This window comes from Eleutherodactylus coqui, chromosome 10, assembly GCF_035609145.1.
Source record: "Eleutherodactylus coqui strain aEleCoq1 chromosome 10, aEleCoq1.hap1, whole genome shotgun sequence".
NCBI classification, from domain to species: domain Eukaryota; kingdom Metazoa; phylum Chordata; class Amphibia; order Anura; family Eleutherodactylidae; genus Eleutherodactylus; species Eleutherodactylus coqui.
The window spans coordinates 25,548,179-25,563,920 of NC_089846.1; the positions used below are offsets into that span (position 1 = coordinate 25,548,179).

A 15,742-nucleotide genomic window follows, 5' to 3' on the forward strand; every position below is an offset into this window, starting at 1 on the left:
GAATGTTGATGGATATATATGGTGGAGGCCGGCTGAAAATGGTGGAAAACGCTAAAGACAGTATGTTGGCTTCTCCAAGAAAGTCTTTAATCGGTTCAGCAAATAGGAACATCCAAGAGCACATGCCAAAGAGTTGCACAGAGAGCTCGTCATCATCATACCAAGTGACTGCAGTGCATCAATTGAAAGATCCTGATAAACTCCATCGCCTTGTGTACTGCCATTGGTTTGAAACATTTGTCCCCAAATGTTCTTGATGTCACGGGGTTTATAGGCGAGAGATGGTTTCACTTTTCTGGATACGTAAACTCTCAGAGATGCAGATGTGTACAGTCGAAAATCCTCCCAAGACCCCACTTTATCCTGAAAAAAATTGGCCTGTGGTACGCAATATCACAGCAACACATAATTGGCTCCATCTTTTTTGACAGTGACCAGTGCCGTCTATGTGGAGATTTTCCATCCATTTATATTAAATCAATTCGACAATGAGGAGATTAGCACCAGCTACTTTTAATAGGATGGAGTCACCTGCCATACCTCCCATACGACCATGCCTGAGAGCCAAGCATTTTTTGGAGATCAAATGATTTCTAGGTGACTTTGGGCACCACAGGCATCTGATATGAACCCAACGACTTTTTCTGGTGGGGTATCCTGAAGGGGAACGTCTACTGGAATCAGCCACAAGCTATCCAGGAACTGAAAAGGAGCATCACGCAAGAAATTGCTGCAGTGATGCTGGACATGCTTACCAGAGCGTTGGGTGCTTGACCGCAAACAGAGGACACTTCCAGCACATGTTGGGGGGGTTTCTTGATTGTCATTGAGTAAAGAGAAGGTTTTGATTGAATTTAATTTTTAGAATTTCAGCCAATTATTCCGGACCTCCAGCAAGCAGGACACTCTTGAAGGGAACATTGTAATGCAACTTACTAGGTAGAATGAGATATGATCATTATATCCTGTAGATATGGGATATCTCAGGATGTGGGACATTGTCTTAGAGATCTGTGTTCATACACACATACGGATCCATAATACAGACATTTTACAGATGGCATTTCAACCGTGTGCCATCAGCATTTCATCAGTATTTGATCTTTGCCTTTGTATATTTTATGTACTAGGCAAATACTGATCCGTATTTGTTCAATAGAAAATAATTGCAATACGGAGGCAAGATCCCAAAAAATAGGTCATGCTGCATTTAAAAAAATGGCCTTGAAAAATATACTCTTTGTCAAAAAAAATCCAGCCCCTAGAAGAAGTTGTTATTTTGCTGCAAAACTCAGGATACAGTAACATCTCAGGTAGATATATTGTGGTGTGATTAGATGAACGGTCTTGCCACCCGAGACCCTAAAGTGGTTCCCCCCTTGGCCTATAAGAAGCTCTCAGAGGTTACTTGTGTGCAGTGACCTCTTCTTCCGCTTGTGTAGAGCTTGTTGACCACTAGACGCCCCTATGACGTAATCCAAGACATTTCACCTAATTAGCAGAGTTTTAAAGGGGGCGCATTATTGCAATGTGAGAAGCTGGAGGGTCATATCAATGAATTGCCGCCACCTGACCAGACTATTAGGAAATGTTGGGACCAGTGGATGTGTGGTGGCACACAAGGCAACCGGACTCGGGATGCCCTTGACAAACCACCAGTAGAGAGGAGCGTCTGATTTGCCGAAAAGCACAAGCAGCTCAAACCGTTTTGTTGTCCGCCATCTAGAGCCAGGTGGCATCATCATTGCAGACCCCTCTGTCTGTCGGAAACCTTTCCAGACGCTTGTCTGTAGGACATTTCGACTCATGGCACCCATTACATGTACGGCCTTTGACACCCACCGTCGGCTCCGTTTGCAGTGGTGCCGTGAACGACGAAATTGGACTACTATGAAGTGGAACCAGGTTGTCTTCAGCGACTAATCCAGGTTTATTTGATTCCGACATCTTCTTCTAGGTGCTTCCTTTTTTTTGACAATGAGTGTACTTCCATGAGAATAGATACAGAGATTTACATTAGCTCTGTATTACAGTCCGCAAAACACGGACCAAATACAATATGGAGCTAAAATATACTGGGCTGAAAGCGGTCTAAAATAAGGAAAAAAGCCCAACATGCTCCAGGGCCGGTCCCAGCCGCCATCTTCTGCACATAGTCATCAGAAAGACGATCAGGAACGGTGATCGGCCATGGTCACCTTCTGGCTGCCTCGAAGGCAGGGCTATTACTAACTAAGAAGTCTTTTATCAGACTTCTGCCAGACCAATATACTTTGTAGAGTATCAGATGTTCCCAAGTCTAACCCAATGTTTCTGATACTCGGGAAACTGTATGTTAACCTTTGAAGACCCTTTTACAGTTTTACATCATATAGATATAATATATATAACATGTTATGGAACTGTTTAACTACATTGTAAAACTTATGTTGCTCTGATCCTGACTCACCACCTGTATTATAGCTCAGAGCTCTATTCACATTCTGCCAGTTCCTATTGGAAACAATCAACAAGTTTGTCGACGGACGTAACGATTATTTTAAAAAAACGTCCAAATGAGCATTCGGTTTGGACACGAGCCAACGAACGATGAACAAGAATTGTGCACTTTTCGTTCAGCGTTCAGTTTTGGCAGGACTGAAAATCCCCGTTGGCTCAGGGCACTTATCGTTGCGTTTATGCACTCCCTGCTCAGTGCTTCACATAGGAATGTCAGTTGGGAAGGGTATCGCTTCACCTTAAGGAGAGCACCCTGAAGGTGTGCGAGGAGACTTTTAAGGCGATCCATGCTTCTCTGGGAAATATGCAAATAGGAAAGCTGGAACAATACCTCTGCAGCGCCACCTAGAATAAATTAATTTAAATAATAAAGAATAAAACCCCCACCTTTACCCCTTTACTATATGAAGAAAAAAAAAAATCACATATGTGATATTGCTGCGTTTGTAACGATCCAGAAAAAAAAGTTAGTACATTATTTAACCCGCATAGTACACATCACGAATAGAAATATACTAAAAACATGGGGAAAATATTTTCTAATTTTTAGGAACATAGAATATTTTGATTGCTTTTTATTCAATTTTTTTCTAGAGGCAAGATTAATAAAATCTGCAATTCTGGCACGTTTTAAAAATTTTTTTAACAGCATTCACTGTAGCGTTTTTATTTTTCCATCATCGGAGCTCTGTGAGGGCTTGATTGTTGCGGGATGAACAATTTTGTTGCCCATGTGAAAGCGGCCTGACTTGCAGATTTTGATGTGAAATTGAAAATGGGTTAATATGAAAATCCACATTTAGACGTGCAGCTTTTTGTGCGGATATTCAGAGCAGCAAATTCTGCTACAAATTCTGGTACTGGTGAAAGGACCCTGAGGTTTGCAGAATGGTGAATGCAGCTCTGAACTACAAGCTTTAAATTACACCCGGTGTAACAGGATCAGTATAGGATAAATGCTGTACTTAAAGGGGTTGTCTCACCATAATAACTTATCACCAATCCATAAGTGTCTGAACACTGGGAACTAACCATTGGGACCCTCATTGATCAGAACCATGCAGTTCCTAATTCTCTCCATATGAATGGAGAAGCGGTCACACATGCATACTGCCACTTCATTCATCTTTACTGCACTGCTATAGATAGTCAAGCGCTGTGCTTGACTATCTCTGGTGGCCCCATAGAGATACATATGCTTGACCCCTAGTCCATTTATATGACATTGGACCCCTGTTCTTGTGAACAATTGGGGTTCCAGCGGTCGGATCCCCACCAATCAGACTCTTATCACCTCTCCCGTGGTTGGAGAACCCTTTTAACTTTTTATGCAGATTACTTATGTATGTAAAGAATGGAAAATGGTGTTCAAAGGCGGCCGTGCATCAGAATATTTACAGAGAACTGAATTTCGTATCCACGAAAAGAAAAGCAAAAGATAGTGATAGAACGCAGTGAAAAGCTCCGTCCATGTACAAACATTACGCCATGTGCAACATCTGATTCACATGTCCATTGACGTCACTGTGATGTTTTATACGTACACCTGTCCGTTTTTATGTATGATCCCCTCGCTGTGCCACATAAGAGAAAATAAAATATGTATTTAGTATAATAAGTGGATATAAAGAAATAGTGTTTTATAGGTGAGGTTTTCCACAATGAATACATGTATGAAGGGTTCTGGATATTGGGTAGGTAGACGATAAATGATGCATAAATCCTATGAATATAATGTATATCGTGACTGTCTGTATATTTCTCAGCAGCCAGCCTTCCTGCAAGTGAGACCACGTCACTCAATACAGAGAATATAGACGATGAACATACAAACTGCTGCTCCCTGTGCCTGTAAGTCGGGATCTGTTGTTACTGACCTATTAAGGGCTTCTTCAGACAAAACCGTGATTTTGTCCCGTTTTGTGGACGTAGGAATCACGGCCACAAAATGGGCCAAAACAAAATCATTAATTTCAACGGTTTTGTTTTCACTAGCGGGATTCTCGCGACTTTCCCTTGCTTTCTCACACATAGATTTTCTACCAGAACCTACCTTCTGTTTTTTTTCAAAGTCGTAGGCAATAATGCGGAATTTGAATATTTAAAAAAATAAAATAAAATAAAATACTGGTTCATGCGCTAATATGCTTTGTAGCTGTGAGCGTATTAGCGCATGCGCTCGTCTGTGTAAGCCCTAAGGCCCAATGTTCACGGGTGGATTTGAATTGCGGGTGCACCGCGCGAATGATCCCCAAATCTAGCCGCCCATAGGAAAACAGGGCGCCCGCAACTGAATTAAAGCATGCAGATTTGATATGCGGACTTTTGGTTGCAGAAATCAAATCGCAGCATGCTCTATTTCAGTGCGGTTCCCGCACGGACGGTTTCCATTGAAGGCAATGGAAGCCGTCCGATCCACGGCCCGTCCGCACAAACCACAGATTCTGCGAGTAAGCAGTAGCTTTAAAAAAAAACATCTCTACTGCGCATGTGCTCCAGCACACCGATCGACGCTTCCGCAGACATCCACAGTAGGGAGAACAAGACCCAGACGGGAAAAGCAGGGCCCTTGGCGGTGGGCAGGGTTGGATTCCGCTGCAGCTCCCACATGTGGAATCCGACCCGCCCGTGGACATGAGCCCTAAAGATGCATACATATATAGCGGATATAGTGCAGGTTTTCCGCTACAGGAATCCACACCATTTGATGCAGATTTTGGTGCAGATTGTATTGTGGATCCTCAGCAAACTTTACTTCTTCAGTTGAAGCTGTGAAATCTGCTGAGGATTTTAGTGGAGACTTTTCAGCTGCTGAAAACCCACAGCAAATCTGCTAAAAAGTGTGCGCACACCCTGAATTATGAAACCCATGCCTTTCAATGGTTTCCTTCACATTTGCGATATTTTCACTCATACTGTGAAAAAAAAAATCACGGCATGTCCTATCTTTCTGCGTTTTGCTCTTTTTTATCGCCCATGTTTCCCTATAGAGCCTTTGTTTTATCGCACCGCAACGCACGAACGTGCGATTTTTGTGCGATGCAATGCGTTTTTAACATTAGAAACTCCTACTGATTTTATTGCGCTTAAGAATTGCAAGCAGCAGCCCTAAGGTTGCCATACACATTAGATAGAAATAGGTTGATGGTTGAGCAACTGTTGAACAGTCAGTTGGCTGGTGTATAGTCCTTCCACAGGTGCAGCCATATTGGCCATTGCAGTTGTTCAAACTGGCCTTACATGTTCCATGACAGCAGATGAAAATCTTTCTGGTTAACATTCTTGTTGTTAAATTTCAACTATCGTTTTGGTTGACATCGTCCATTTTCATAAGCTTTAATCTAAAGTGTATCGGCACCGCTAGGGTCCTTTTTCAAGGGCCAACTCTTGGCCCAATGTAATGAGCGTCTATCAACTAAGCATGTCAGTTGGTTCTTGTTTTCATAGCTGGTATAGAGACGAATGATCATGGCTATGATTGTTCATCCTCATAGAGTTGGCTGTATATGTCTCTGTTCACACAGGGAGATGTACAGCTAATGAGTAAGCTTTTCTACACCTGCTAAAAAGCCACACATTCAACTGTTGACTGTTGTCCTTTTTACAATGTCGCTCGCTCATTCAACTGTTGATTGTTGTCCTTTTTACAATATCCTACGATTGAGCAAGCAAATGTTTGGGGAACATTTGTAGTCAGGTTGTGTACAAGGCCTTTACTTGCAGAAAACGAGTCTTAAAGAGCTAGGGGGTCTCTAATTCGTCATGTTCCGTCTTCAGTACCTATAGACATGTTTGGTACAATGAATCTTATGTCTGGAAATAAAAAATATTCATTTGTATTTATAACTAATTCATCTTTTGTTTCCATCCTGCTTTCTTTTGCTTCCGCAGGAGCAAGTTGGGTCAGACTGGATGCTGGTAAGTAAAGCAAGTGTGATTACACTAGTTATCCTTCAGGCCTCGTTCACACATTGCTGTCTTGATGCAGCAACTGTTGTGCAAGTTCAATGTTTTCCTTTGAGGGAAAAAAGTTTAAAGGAGACTTGCAATGTGCACAAGAAATCCAATCATGATAGAATTCTTGATTCATGCTACTTTATCCCCCCATAGGGATACATTGAGGTCACACCAACTTGCAATTTAACTGCAATTGTTACATAACTAAAAGTCATCACAAAGTTCTAAATAAAGGGTAATAGATGCAGCTTGAGTTATTGTATATATATATATATATATATATATATATATATATATATATATATATATATATATACATATTCTGTAGACTCCAAATATTGGAATGGAACTCAGAACTTATAATGAACTTGAACTTGAATGGAACTCAGAACTTATAATTTTAAATATCTACTATATATACACTGAATGGCCACTTTATTAGTACCCACTACCCTTTCGTGGTTAGAGCTTCTCTGTATGGAAATTAGAGCTGTGATCCTGGACTGCCCCATTAAATGAAGGGACAAGACTTTCAATGAGGCCTGGTCATCGGTGCTAGACTAGCCGGGGTCAGGATTTCACTACCAACCTTGTGGGGTTTTCTCGTACAGCGGTGTGGAGAGTATACTGAAAATGGCGTGATCAAAGAAAAACATCCAGTGAAAAGGGATTCCGTGGACATAAACAACTCATCGACAAAAAGGAGTCAAAGGAGGATGAATAGGAGCTGCACAGTCAAGCAAATTGCAACTGAATACAACACTGGTGCTCCAACTAACATGCCCAAGCTCACAACTCATTATTCCTTAGCACGGATGGGCTATAACTGCATATGATTAGTTCTGGCACCATTGCTGTCTAATAGAAACTAAAGTACAAGACTCAAGTGGGCAAAAGAAGGTAAAAATTGTATCACCGAGCAGTGCTCAGATCAATTCAGATTTCTGGTGCACCGTGCTCATCATAATTTGGCACAAGTAGCATGAATCGATGACCACTTCCTGTCAGGTGACAACAATTCAGGCTGGAGGAAGTGGGGTAACGAAAGATGTGAGGAATGTTTTCTTGGCACACACTGGGTTCAGTATTCCTGCAGAATGATTCCATCACCTAGTTGATTCTACACCACCATGAATTATTGTGGCTCTGTCGGCCAACAGAGGCCCAACGTGCTACTAGACAGGGGTCTCTAATAAAGTGTCCATTCAGTCTATATTATATCAATCAGCTTTTAATAGACTATATGTCTTCTCTAACAGTCGAAAGGTAAGACGATGGAATAGAGCTTTCCGAAGGAAATGTCGTCTGGCGGTAAAATCTGTCACTTTTTATTGGATGGTTCTGATCCTGGTTTTTCTGAACACGCTGACCATCGCGTCTGAGCATTACCGGCAGCCTGAATGGCTTACTCAGATACAAGGTAGGAGGCTCACACCGCTCAGTACAGTTTTCATTGTTTCATAAAGTATTAAGTTGTAGAGAATGTTTCCACTTGGTATGTTGACTTGAGGGCTTCACTTTCTTTTATGGCCACTCTTCTAATAAATCGATCTTCATATTTTCCAGCCTACGCTAACAAGGTGCTGCTTTCTCTCTTCACTCTGGAAATGCTCCTGAAATTGTACAGTCTGGGTTTCCAAGCATATTTTGTGTCCTTCTTCAATCGGTTTGACTGCTTTGTCGTATGCGGTGGCATCTTGGAGACCGTTCTTGTTGAGTTTCATATCATGTCCCCACTGGGAATCTCTGTGCTTCGCTGTGTGCGGCTGCTGAGGATCTTCAAGGTGACAAGGTCAGCAGGACGAGGTGTGCTGTCACACAAGTCTGAGTGTCCATATCTACTGTAATGCAATTAAAAGCTGGAAAAAGCGAATTCATGCGATAGTCATCTAGTCATCCCATGTACAAGCGGCCGTCAATAGGGCACTGAGCGATAAATCGCTCATTTGTCAGAGTTCATTGGTTTTTGTTCACCTAAACACCAAGTGACTGTCGGCCCATGTAAGCAGGAGGGGCTCAATATTGCAGTGAATGGAGACATTCAGGCAGGAAGAGTTCTGCAGCCCGCTCCATCTCCATTCTCGGAATGACTATCGCCCCTATGTAGAACCAAGGCACCTTCAGGAAGGGAGGGAAATACAAACATGTGAGGGTCACTGCAGGGTGGATACCTCGAGTAATATCTAGGGTGTCTTTTCCTAAAATAATTTTTTCCAGCATGTAGATATAACATAAATGTTTGATTTGTGATCAAGAAGTCTGACCATGGGGAACCCCATGATTCTTAAGATAACCATACACATTAGTACAGCAGCTGAACCCACCCATTCCAGTGCATCTGACCCATCATCTACAGTGTATGGGAGTCTGCCGCCTCTTGTCTGATAGCACATGTCAGGGAAATAATCGTTGTAATTGCTCATTTATTTTATTTTTGGGAAGATAAGCCTTGATAGATGCAACTTAAGGTACTTTTACATGGGCTCATAGTTGCCCGAATAATCGCTCAAAAGAGCAATTATGGGTGATTGTCATCCTGTGTAAACATGGGCCCGACAGGGCAAGTAAGCGAGAATCGCTCACTTGTCGAAGTCACTTGGCTTTTAGCTCACCTAAAAACTAAGTGACTAAAAGCCCATATTAACATATGCGAAATCTGCCTCTAAAACTGCCGTAAAATCTGTGGCTTTAGGTTGTGGTTTTTGTCATGCATCCGTACACAGATTTAGCCCTATCAGTGGGCATAATCCATGTGTGGACTTTCAGCGCATTGAATTAGTGTTTATGTATTTAATATGTGGCCCAAGATAGCTCTTCATCCAATATGGCCCAGAGTCACCAAAAGGTGACATTTGCACAAGGATAGACTAGAAGCAATAAATGAAACTGAAAGGGAGGAGACACAGATTAGATATTAGAAAAAACTTTCTGACAGTGAGGGTGATCAATGAGTGGAACAGGTTACCACGGGAGGTGGTGAGTTCTCCTTCAATGGAAGTGTTAAAGCAAAGGCTGGACAAATATCTGTCTGGGATGATTTAGTGAATCCCGTATTGAGCAGGGGGTTGGACCCGATGACCCTGGAGGTCCCTTCCAACTCTACCATTCTATGATTCTATGACCCCGATGCATACTAATGCACAGTATGCATCAGGTAGTCAGAGGGTCGCTTTAATCTGCCATAAGCAAAATAACCCTGAGGTGGAGAGTGAGTATATGTAATGTTCCAGAGTAGGGACCCTCCAGCACTTTAATATTTACCTCCTGTGATGTTTGTATGGGATTTTACTGTTAAACGTAGTAGACTGTGTGTTGTTAAGTCTATTGACTCTGTCTGGGTCAATCTTAGTTCAATGTCTGTGTAACCTAACCTTGAGTGACTGTGCAGAACGCACCCTAAGGCCCCCTATCCACAGACGTGTATTCGCTGGCGGTAAACCACCAGCGAATCATGCCGGCTGACGCTTTCCATAGCATTGCTATGGAAAGCGCTGGCCCCTGTCCACGAGTGGAGAAACATTGCGATTCTCCGCTCGCGGCGGGCAATTCGCAGCATGCTGCGAATTGCCCCAATTCTCCGTGGCCAGCCTATCTATCAGATAGGGCTGACTGGCGAAGAATCGGCGGCGGCTCCTGCTCCCGAGTGGCGGCTCCCGTGGCAGAGATCTGCCGCGGGACTTTGCAACGCCCATGGACAGCCGGCCTAACTCTCTGTGTCTTGTCTATCATCTTAAGTAGCGTTGGGATTGGTTAGGTAGATCACCCCATATCTGTAGGTGAGACTAAAAAAAAGTCAGAATAGGAGTGTGGTTAGGAGGAGAGTCGTCGTTGGAGAGTGAGAGGAGAAGCAGTAATGTTGGAGTGGAATCTAAGCAAGCCGGGCTCCAGTCAGGAGAAGCTGGGCCTGAGGTATTCTGATCGAGATTAGCCAGGAGAGTCATGGTCTTGCTGTGACCGAGGAGCGGATCGCGGCCTAGGAGACAGCAGGGTAGAGTTTGCGCCTTGTCACGATGGTTTTACCGTCTCCCACACGGAGGGTAACCGGTGACACGTCCAAGGGCCGAGGGCAGGTTAATGAAGGGGAACCCAAATAATGGATTACCTTGGGTCCCAATTTGTCTCATGACGCCACCGTTTCTTCCACAGCAGGGCATTCCTGGATGACGGAGTAAATCCTCTCCCGTGTAGCTTCCGTGGGGGGATTCCTGGGTGACGGAGTAATCCACACACACACGGGCACAGTTTAAGACACAGCCTCTGGAAACAGATGGGCGACTGGTCGTTTTACTAAACTTCATGAGCAGAAACAATTTCAGCAGCTTCTTGACAAATGATGTGAGAGGGCAAACTCATTCACTAGACCATCCTCTCAGCCTCCTCCATTCTGTGTCTGTGGGTTGAAGGTACCCACAGACAGCTGCCTTGCACTCCTCTCTCTGCAGACTCAGAACAGACTCCTGCCTCTCTCACAGCTTGCAAAAACATATATCGAGCATCATCACGTGACAGACAAAAAGATACAAAACCAGACAGTCATCCCACATACCAGACACTTAGCCCTTTCAGTGCTGCAGCTGTGCAAAACATTTCATTCTTGCAACATGAAAGACACTGAAAACACAATACTGAGCATACACACCATTAAGGAGGGGCCCCCTTGTACTGGGCCACTACAGTCTAGAGACCGAGTAAAAGGAGTCTTTTTCATCCCTATTGGAGAAGGAATCACAGACAGGGCAGATCCCTCAGAACTCGAAGGAAACTGACCATTATCAATAGTGAATCTGACTAATTCTGGGAGAGCCGGCCCAATTCCCACCATTCCTCTACAAATACCTGTCCAGAGGAACCCCCAAAAGCCTGGTGGGCTTGTCTTCCCAAACAGAGAGAGAGAGTGAAAGGATTAGTATGTGTATCTTCTGTTGACAGTAACTCTGTTGAAGTTAATGCTAATTGGAATTCTGCAAAGTGTGAACTCTTGGCTAATCTTACAAGCATTAAGTAAACTGTGTACCTTTAGTTTACTTTATCACATCTGGTTTGGACTCTTTATTTCATCACTACCAGAACGCTTTATGGAAAAGATACTGGCATCATGAGAACATTCAATTTACCACATTCATCACCATTGTTAATACATTTGCCACTGTGCACAGACAGCCAGGCCGGGTCGCATCTTGATATTCCGGGAAGGGACAGTAGAGCCACCATTGACAAACATCTTATTCCCCGCTGTCTCCCCACAAAGGCATACGCTCGTCCACCATATATACCGAGCGGAAATATTCAAGCTTTCTAAAGTCAACCTATCCACAAAACCGATTACTCTACTGAGGCTTCTAGAAGTCGTCCATTGAAAGCTAATAAGAGCAAGGCCATCAGGAAATGCTGGGTTACCAAATGAGCTTGATACAGAGCAATTTTAGAAATCGAGGCATGCCTCCCTACCAGTCTGTCCCACAATTGGGGGTCCATCTGCAAATACACCTTTGAAATCCAACATGTCCCATATTTCTTTCCCCCAACATCTGTGTTCAGAGAAGAGTGAAGACACCTCAATACACATTAGATGGTTGGTCAATCCCGCCACAATTGAGAGGTTGAACCGACTTTCATCACTATTTATGGACACCTTTAGATTGGGTGCTTGCCATTCATTATAATGATGCATATCCATCAGGGATGGGAGATCAGGCGTAGTCTCAGGATGAGTGATAGGACCTTTCTCACCAGTCCTGCTTTCGATGTGCTATAAATACTGTATCTAATAGGAAGCCTCTGTAAGTGAGTCTCAGTATATTAGTATACCTCATATTCAATTATCTTTCAAATTGTACTACAAAATCTAAGTACAAATAAAACACGACATTATGTGAGTTGAATCATTAGACGCGCTGAGATCATCCAAAGATTCATAACGCATCCGCCGTCGTCTTTAAATAGCAGCTTTCACAGTTTTCATTGTGTGATGTCTGCCTGTAGAGAACAGCGGGTTCTGTACATCGGGGCACTTTCATCCCAAGATCATTTTTCTAGTCCTTTTGTGGGTTTTGCACTGCAATATGGCTCTATGAAGCATTAATTGACAGACTCCCACTGTACAAAGCAGTAGCTCGAAATGGTGCGTCATTGAAATCCTGCTGACATATGTTTAACCAGGATACATTTGTAGGAAGCCATACTATGTTAGCGATGACCCCGTGAGCTCTCATCATGTCCACAAGCTTCTCCTCCTCACCGCATTGCTCATTTCTATTACTAGTTACTATTATTATTATTTGGTGTAATTCCTTCCATACTCCTATGTTGCTATGGAATTTGGGATGTTTACCATTCAGGAGTCTGGAAAAGCTCAGAGACAACCAAGGTTCCATCCCACTAAGGTCTCGTTCACACGATAAATATCAGATCCACGTCAGATTTTTCTGATACAGATTTGACACTTAAAGGGAATCTGTCACCTACGTTTAGCCCTATCCGCATAGTTTATGCATTGAGCGTCGTGTTGAGTAGTTCGCTCACTCTGATTTTATAACGGTCGAACTACTTAGCAGCGCCGCTCATTGTGTTGAGTGGCAGCTTCCAGCGCTCACACTGGAGGAACGATGGAGAGATAAGTATAACACTTACATCCCCGGACTCAGTGGGTCATCTACTTTTAGCCCATAAGCTTAGCTGATAAAGCTAAAAGTAGGTGACAGTCTATTTAACCCCCTAACAGTCATATTAACATAAGAAAAGCCCTTCCAAAAATGTCACTTTTTTTATTATAGATTTTGAGTTTATATCTCATGTAAATATATATGACCCATAACTCAGTTCTCTTAGGGCTAATGCCCACAGATGGATGATCGCTGCGGAATTCGTGGACAGACACCTGCCACAAATTACGCAGCAATGTCCGTCCATAGACATGCTGTGGCAAACAATTCTTCCCTGCCCACGAGCAGAAATTAACTGTGAATTTACCCTCACGGGGGGAGAATCGCAGCATGTTCTATTCTATGCGGAAAACCGCGCGGACGGCTTACATTGCAGTCAATGGAGTCCGCCCATCCCGCGATACATCCGCTGTGAGCACAGCGGAAGTACCATGAGAATCTGCATCACCGCCCGGCGCTGGTGTGTTATGCGCTGCACTTCGCATGCGCGCCAGCTCACCGGGCGAGACACTCGCAGGGGATCCGGAGAGGTGAGTATAGGTTCAATGTGGGGTGCCGGGTCTGATTCTGCTGCGAGATTTTACAGACAGAGTCCGACACGGCCGTGACATTAGGCCTAAGTGCATTTTTAGAGGAATCAATTTCGGCTACATATAATATATTGAATAACTTTTTTTTGCTAGGGCGCAATGGAAGAAATAGCAATTTCACCATGTTTTTTGGGATTTATTTTTATGGTGTTCAGAATGCGGTATAAATATTTTGTTACCTTTATTCTACGATAATGACAGCACCAAATTTATAGAGGTTTTATTATGTTGGACTACTTTTGCACAATATGAACGCTTTTTATTTTTACAGCATTTTTTATTTTTCAGTCGGCAGAGCTGTGCGAGGGTTTGTTTTTCGTGAGACAACTTGTAGTTCTTATTGGTGCCATTTTGAGATGTATACGACTTTTTAATTATTTTGTCATTTTCTTTCTTTATTTTTTCACAGAATTTACGGTGCTGGATAAATAATATAATATTTTATAGTACGGGTTGTTATAGATATGGCGATAAAATGATGTGTAGTTTTTTTTTGTTCTTTTTACAATATTTAAAGGGGAGAAAAAGTTTTTAGATTTTACCTGTAAAAACATTTAGATGCCATGGTCAGCTATGACGGCAGTACCTTAAGGGTTAAAAGTGTAGAGGAGTGATTAGATAAGCAAGTTCTCTTCATTTCACTCCTTTAGGGAGCCTACCCACTTGCGTTGCCGATTTTCGCGCGTTAAAAACGTGGCGTTTTCGTGCATTTTTTGCGCATTTTTCGTGGCGTTTTTTGCGCGTTTTTTGCAGCCCTCCATTGACAATCATGGGTGCATTAAGAGAAAAATAAGGAGACATATGCAACTGACAGTTCCTATGTGAAAAAACCCCACGAAACGGAAAGAAAAACCCAGATGGACAAGAACACATTCTATACTAATTGCTCTTGAGAAAAAACACAAAACATCACAGGAAAAAAAATCGCAAGTGGGTAGGCACCCTTACTGTGCAAAAGACTCCCATATATGACAATCAGAGAGCAAATATGCTCTCTGATTGATTGGGAGGGTGATAACATGAGCAAAAATTTATGTTACCCCTTTCCTGGGACAGGGAAAAATATACTGGAGAATCACAGATCTTCTCTGCTGCTAGTCTCCCCTCCTCCTCCCACTACCTTCTGCACACACTGACTGAAAAGGGACAGCTGCAAATTCAGTATTTCCGACCCCAATTCAAATGGCTGTAGCTGTGGTTCTACAAGACCTACTAACATGCTTTTGGTGTCGTTTTAAAGACTCTTAGCTTTAAAATAACACCAGAAGTTTGCTGGTATCATAGACCCGGAGCTATAACTGTTTAAAGCAAAACAAGCTCTGTTTGTCCAGAACTGATTTGGGTGGTCCAACATCCAAAACCTAGGGCGATCCTGACTTTTGCTAGCTGGTAACAGGGACTGTGGCCAATGAACGGAACCACAGAAGTACAGTAGTTATATACAGATGTTATAACAACCCAGATAGAGAAAACCACCAGACAGACTTATCTGAATTCAGATGCAGAACTAGACCCAGAACCGCCAACTAGACCAGACACATCATCAGACTGAAAATATAGATTGAAATACACACACACTGCCACTGATTGGCCAGCTTAGGGTGCCCTGACCTGCGTTCAGCACCGAAATGACACTGAGCAGGCACCGTCGGGATGTCACCCTGGACCCAACCCTCCAATACGGTCGATGTACAGTGACATTCTTTTGCTGCAGTGCAGTGGCCCAAGTTGCTACTGCAGACCGTGTCCCATTCACATCAATAGGACTCAGCCTACAGTACCAACCCAGGCCACAGCTAGAAGTGGGACAACCCTTTTTAATTTGCAGCAGTAATCCGCACAGGAACCTTGGGAGTTCTGACATGGATTTTCATGTGGTTCCAAATGTGGATTTGGCCCCAGTCAATGAGGAAAAACCCGCATTCGGTGCAGTTTCCATGCAGAAACTGCATCAAGAATTGACAGGTCAACTATTTTTTTATAACACAGATTTCAAAATCTTCTTGCGGAAAACTCTGCACCATGTGAATTACA

At 43.1% G+C, this 15,742-nt stretch overlaps 1 protein-coding gene across 1 annotated transcript in view; it reads left to right on the top strand.

The window, feature by feature from the left end:
• The window catches only part of CACNA1F (calcium voltage-gated channel subunit alpha1 F), a 154,977-nt gene that overhangs the window by 58,826 nt on the left and 80,409 nt on the right, over positions 1-15,742 (top strand). Inside the window, exons 12-15 of the mRNA XM_066580638.1 lie at positions 4,269-4,350; positions 6,391-6,417; positions 7,716-7,876; positions 8,023-8,248. Of these exons, the coding sequence (XP_066436735.1) occupies positions 4,269-4,350; positions 6,391-6,417; positions 7,716-7,876; positions 8,023-8,248 (496 nt within the window). The remainder of the gene's footprint in view (positions 1-4,268; positions 4,351-6,390; positions 6,418-7,715; positions 7,877-8,022; positions 8,249-15,742) is intronic.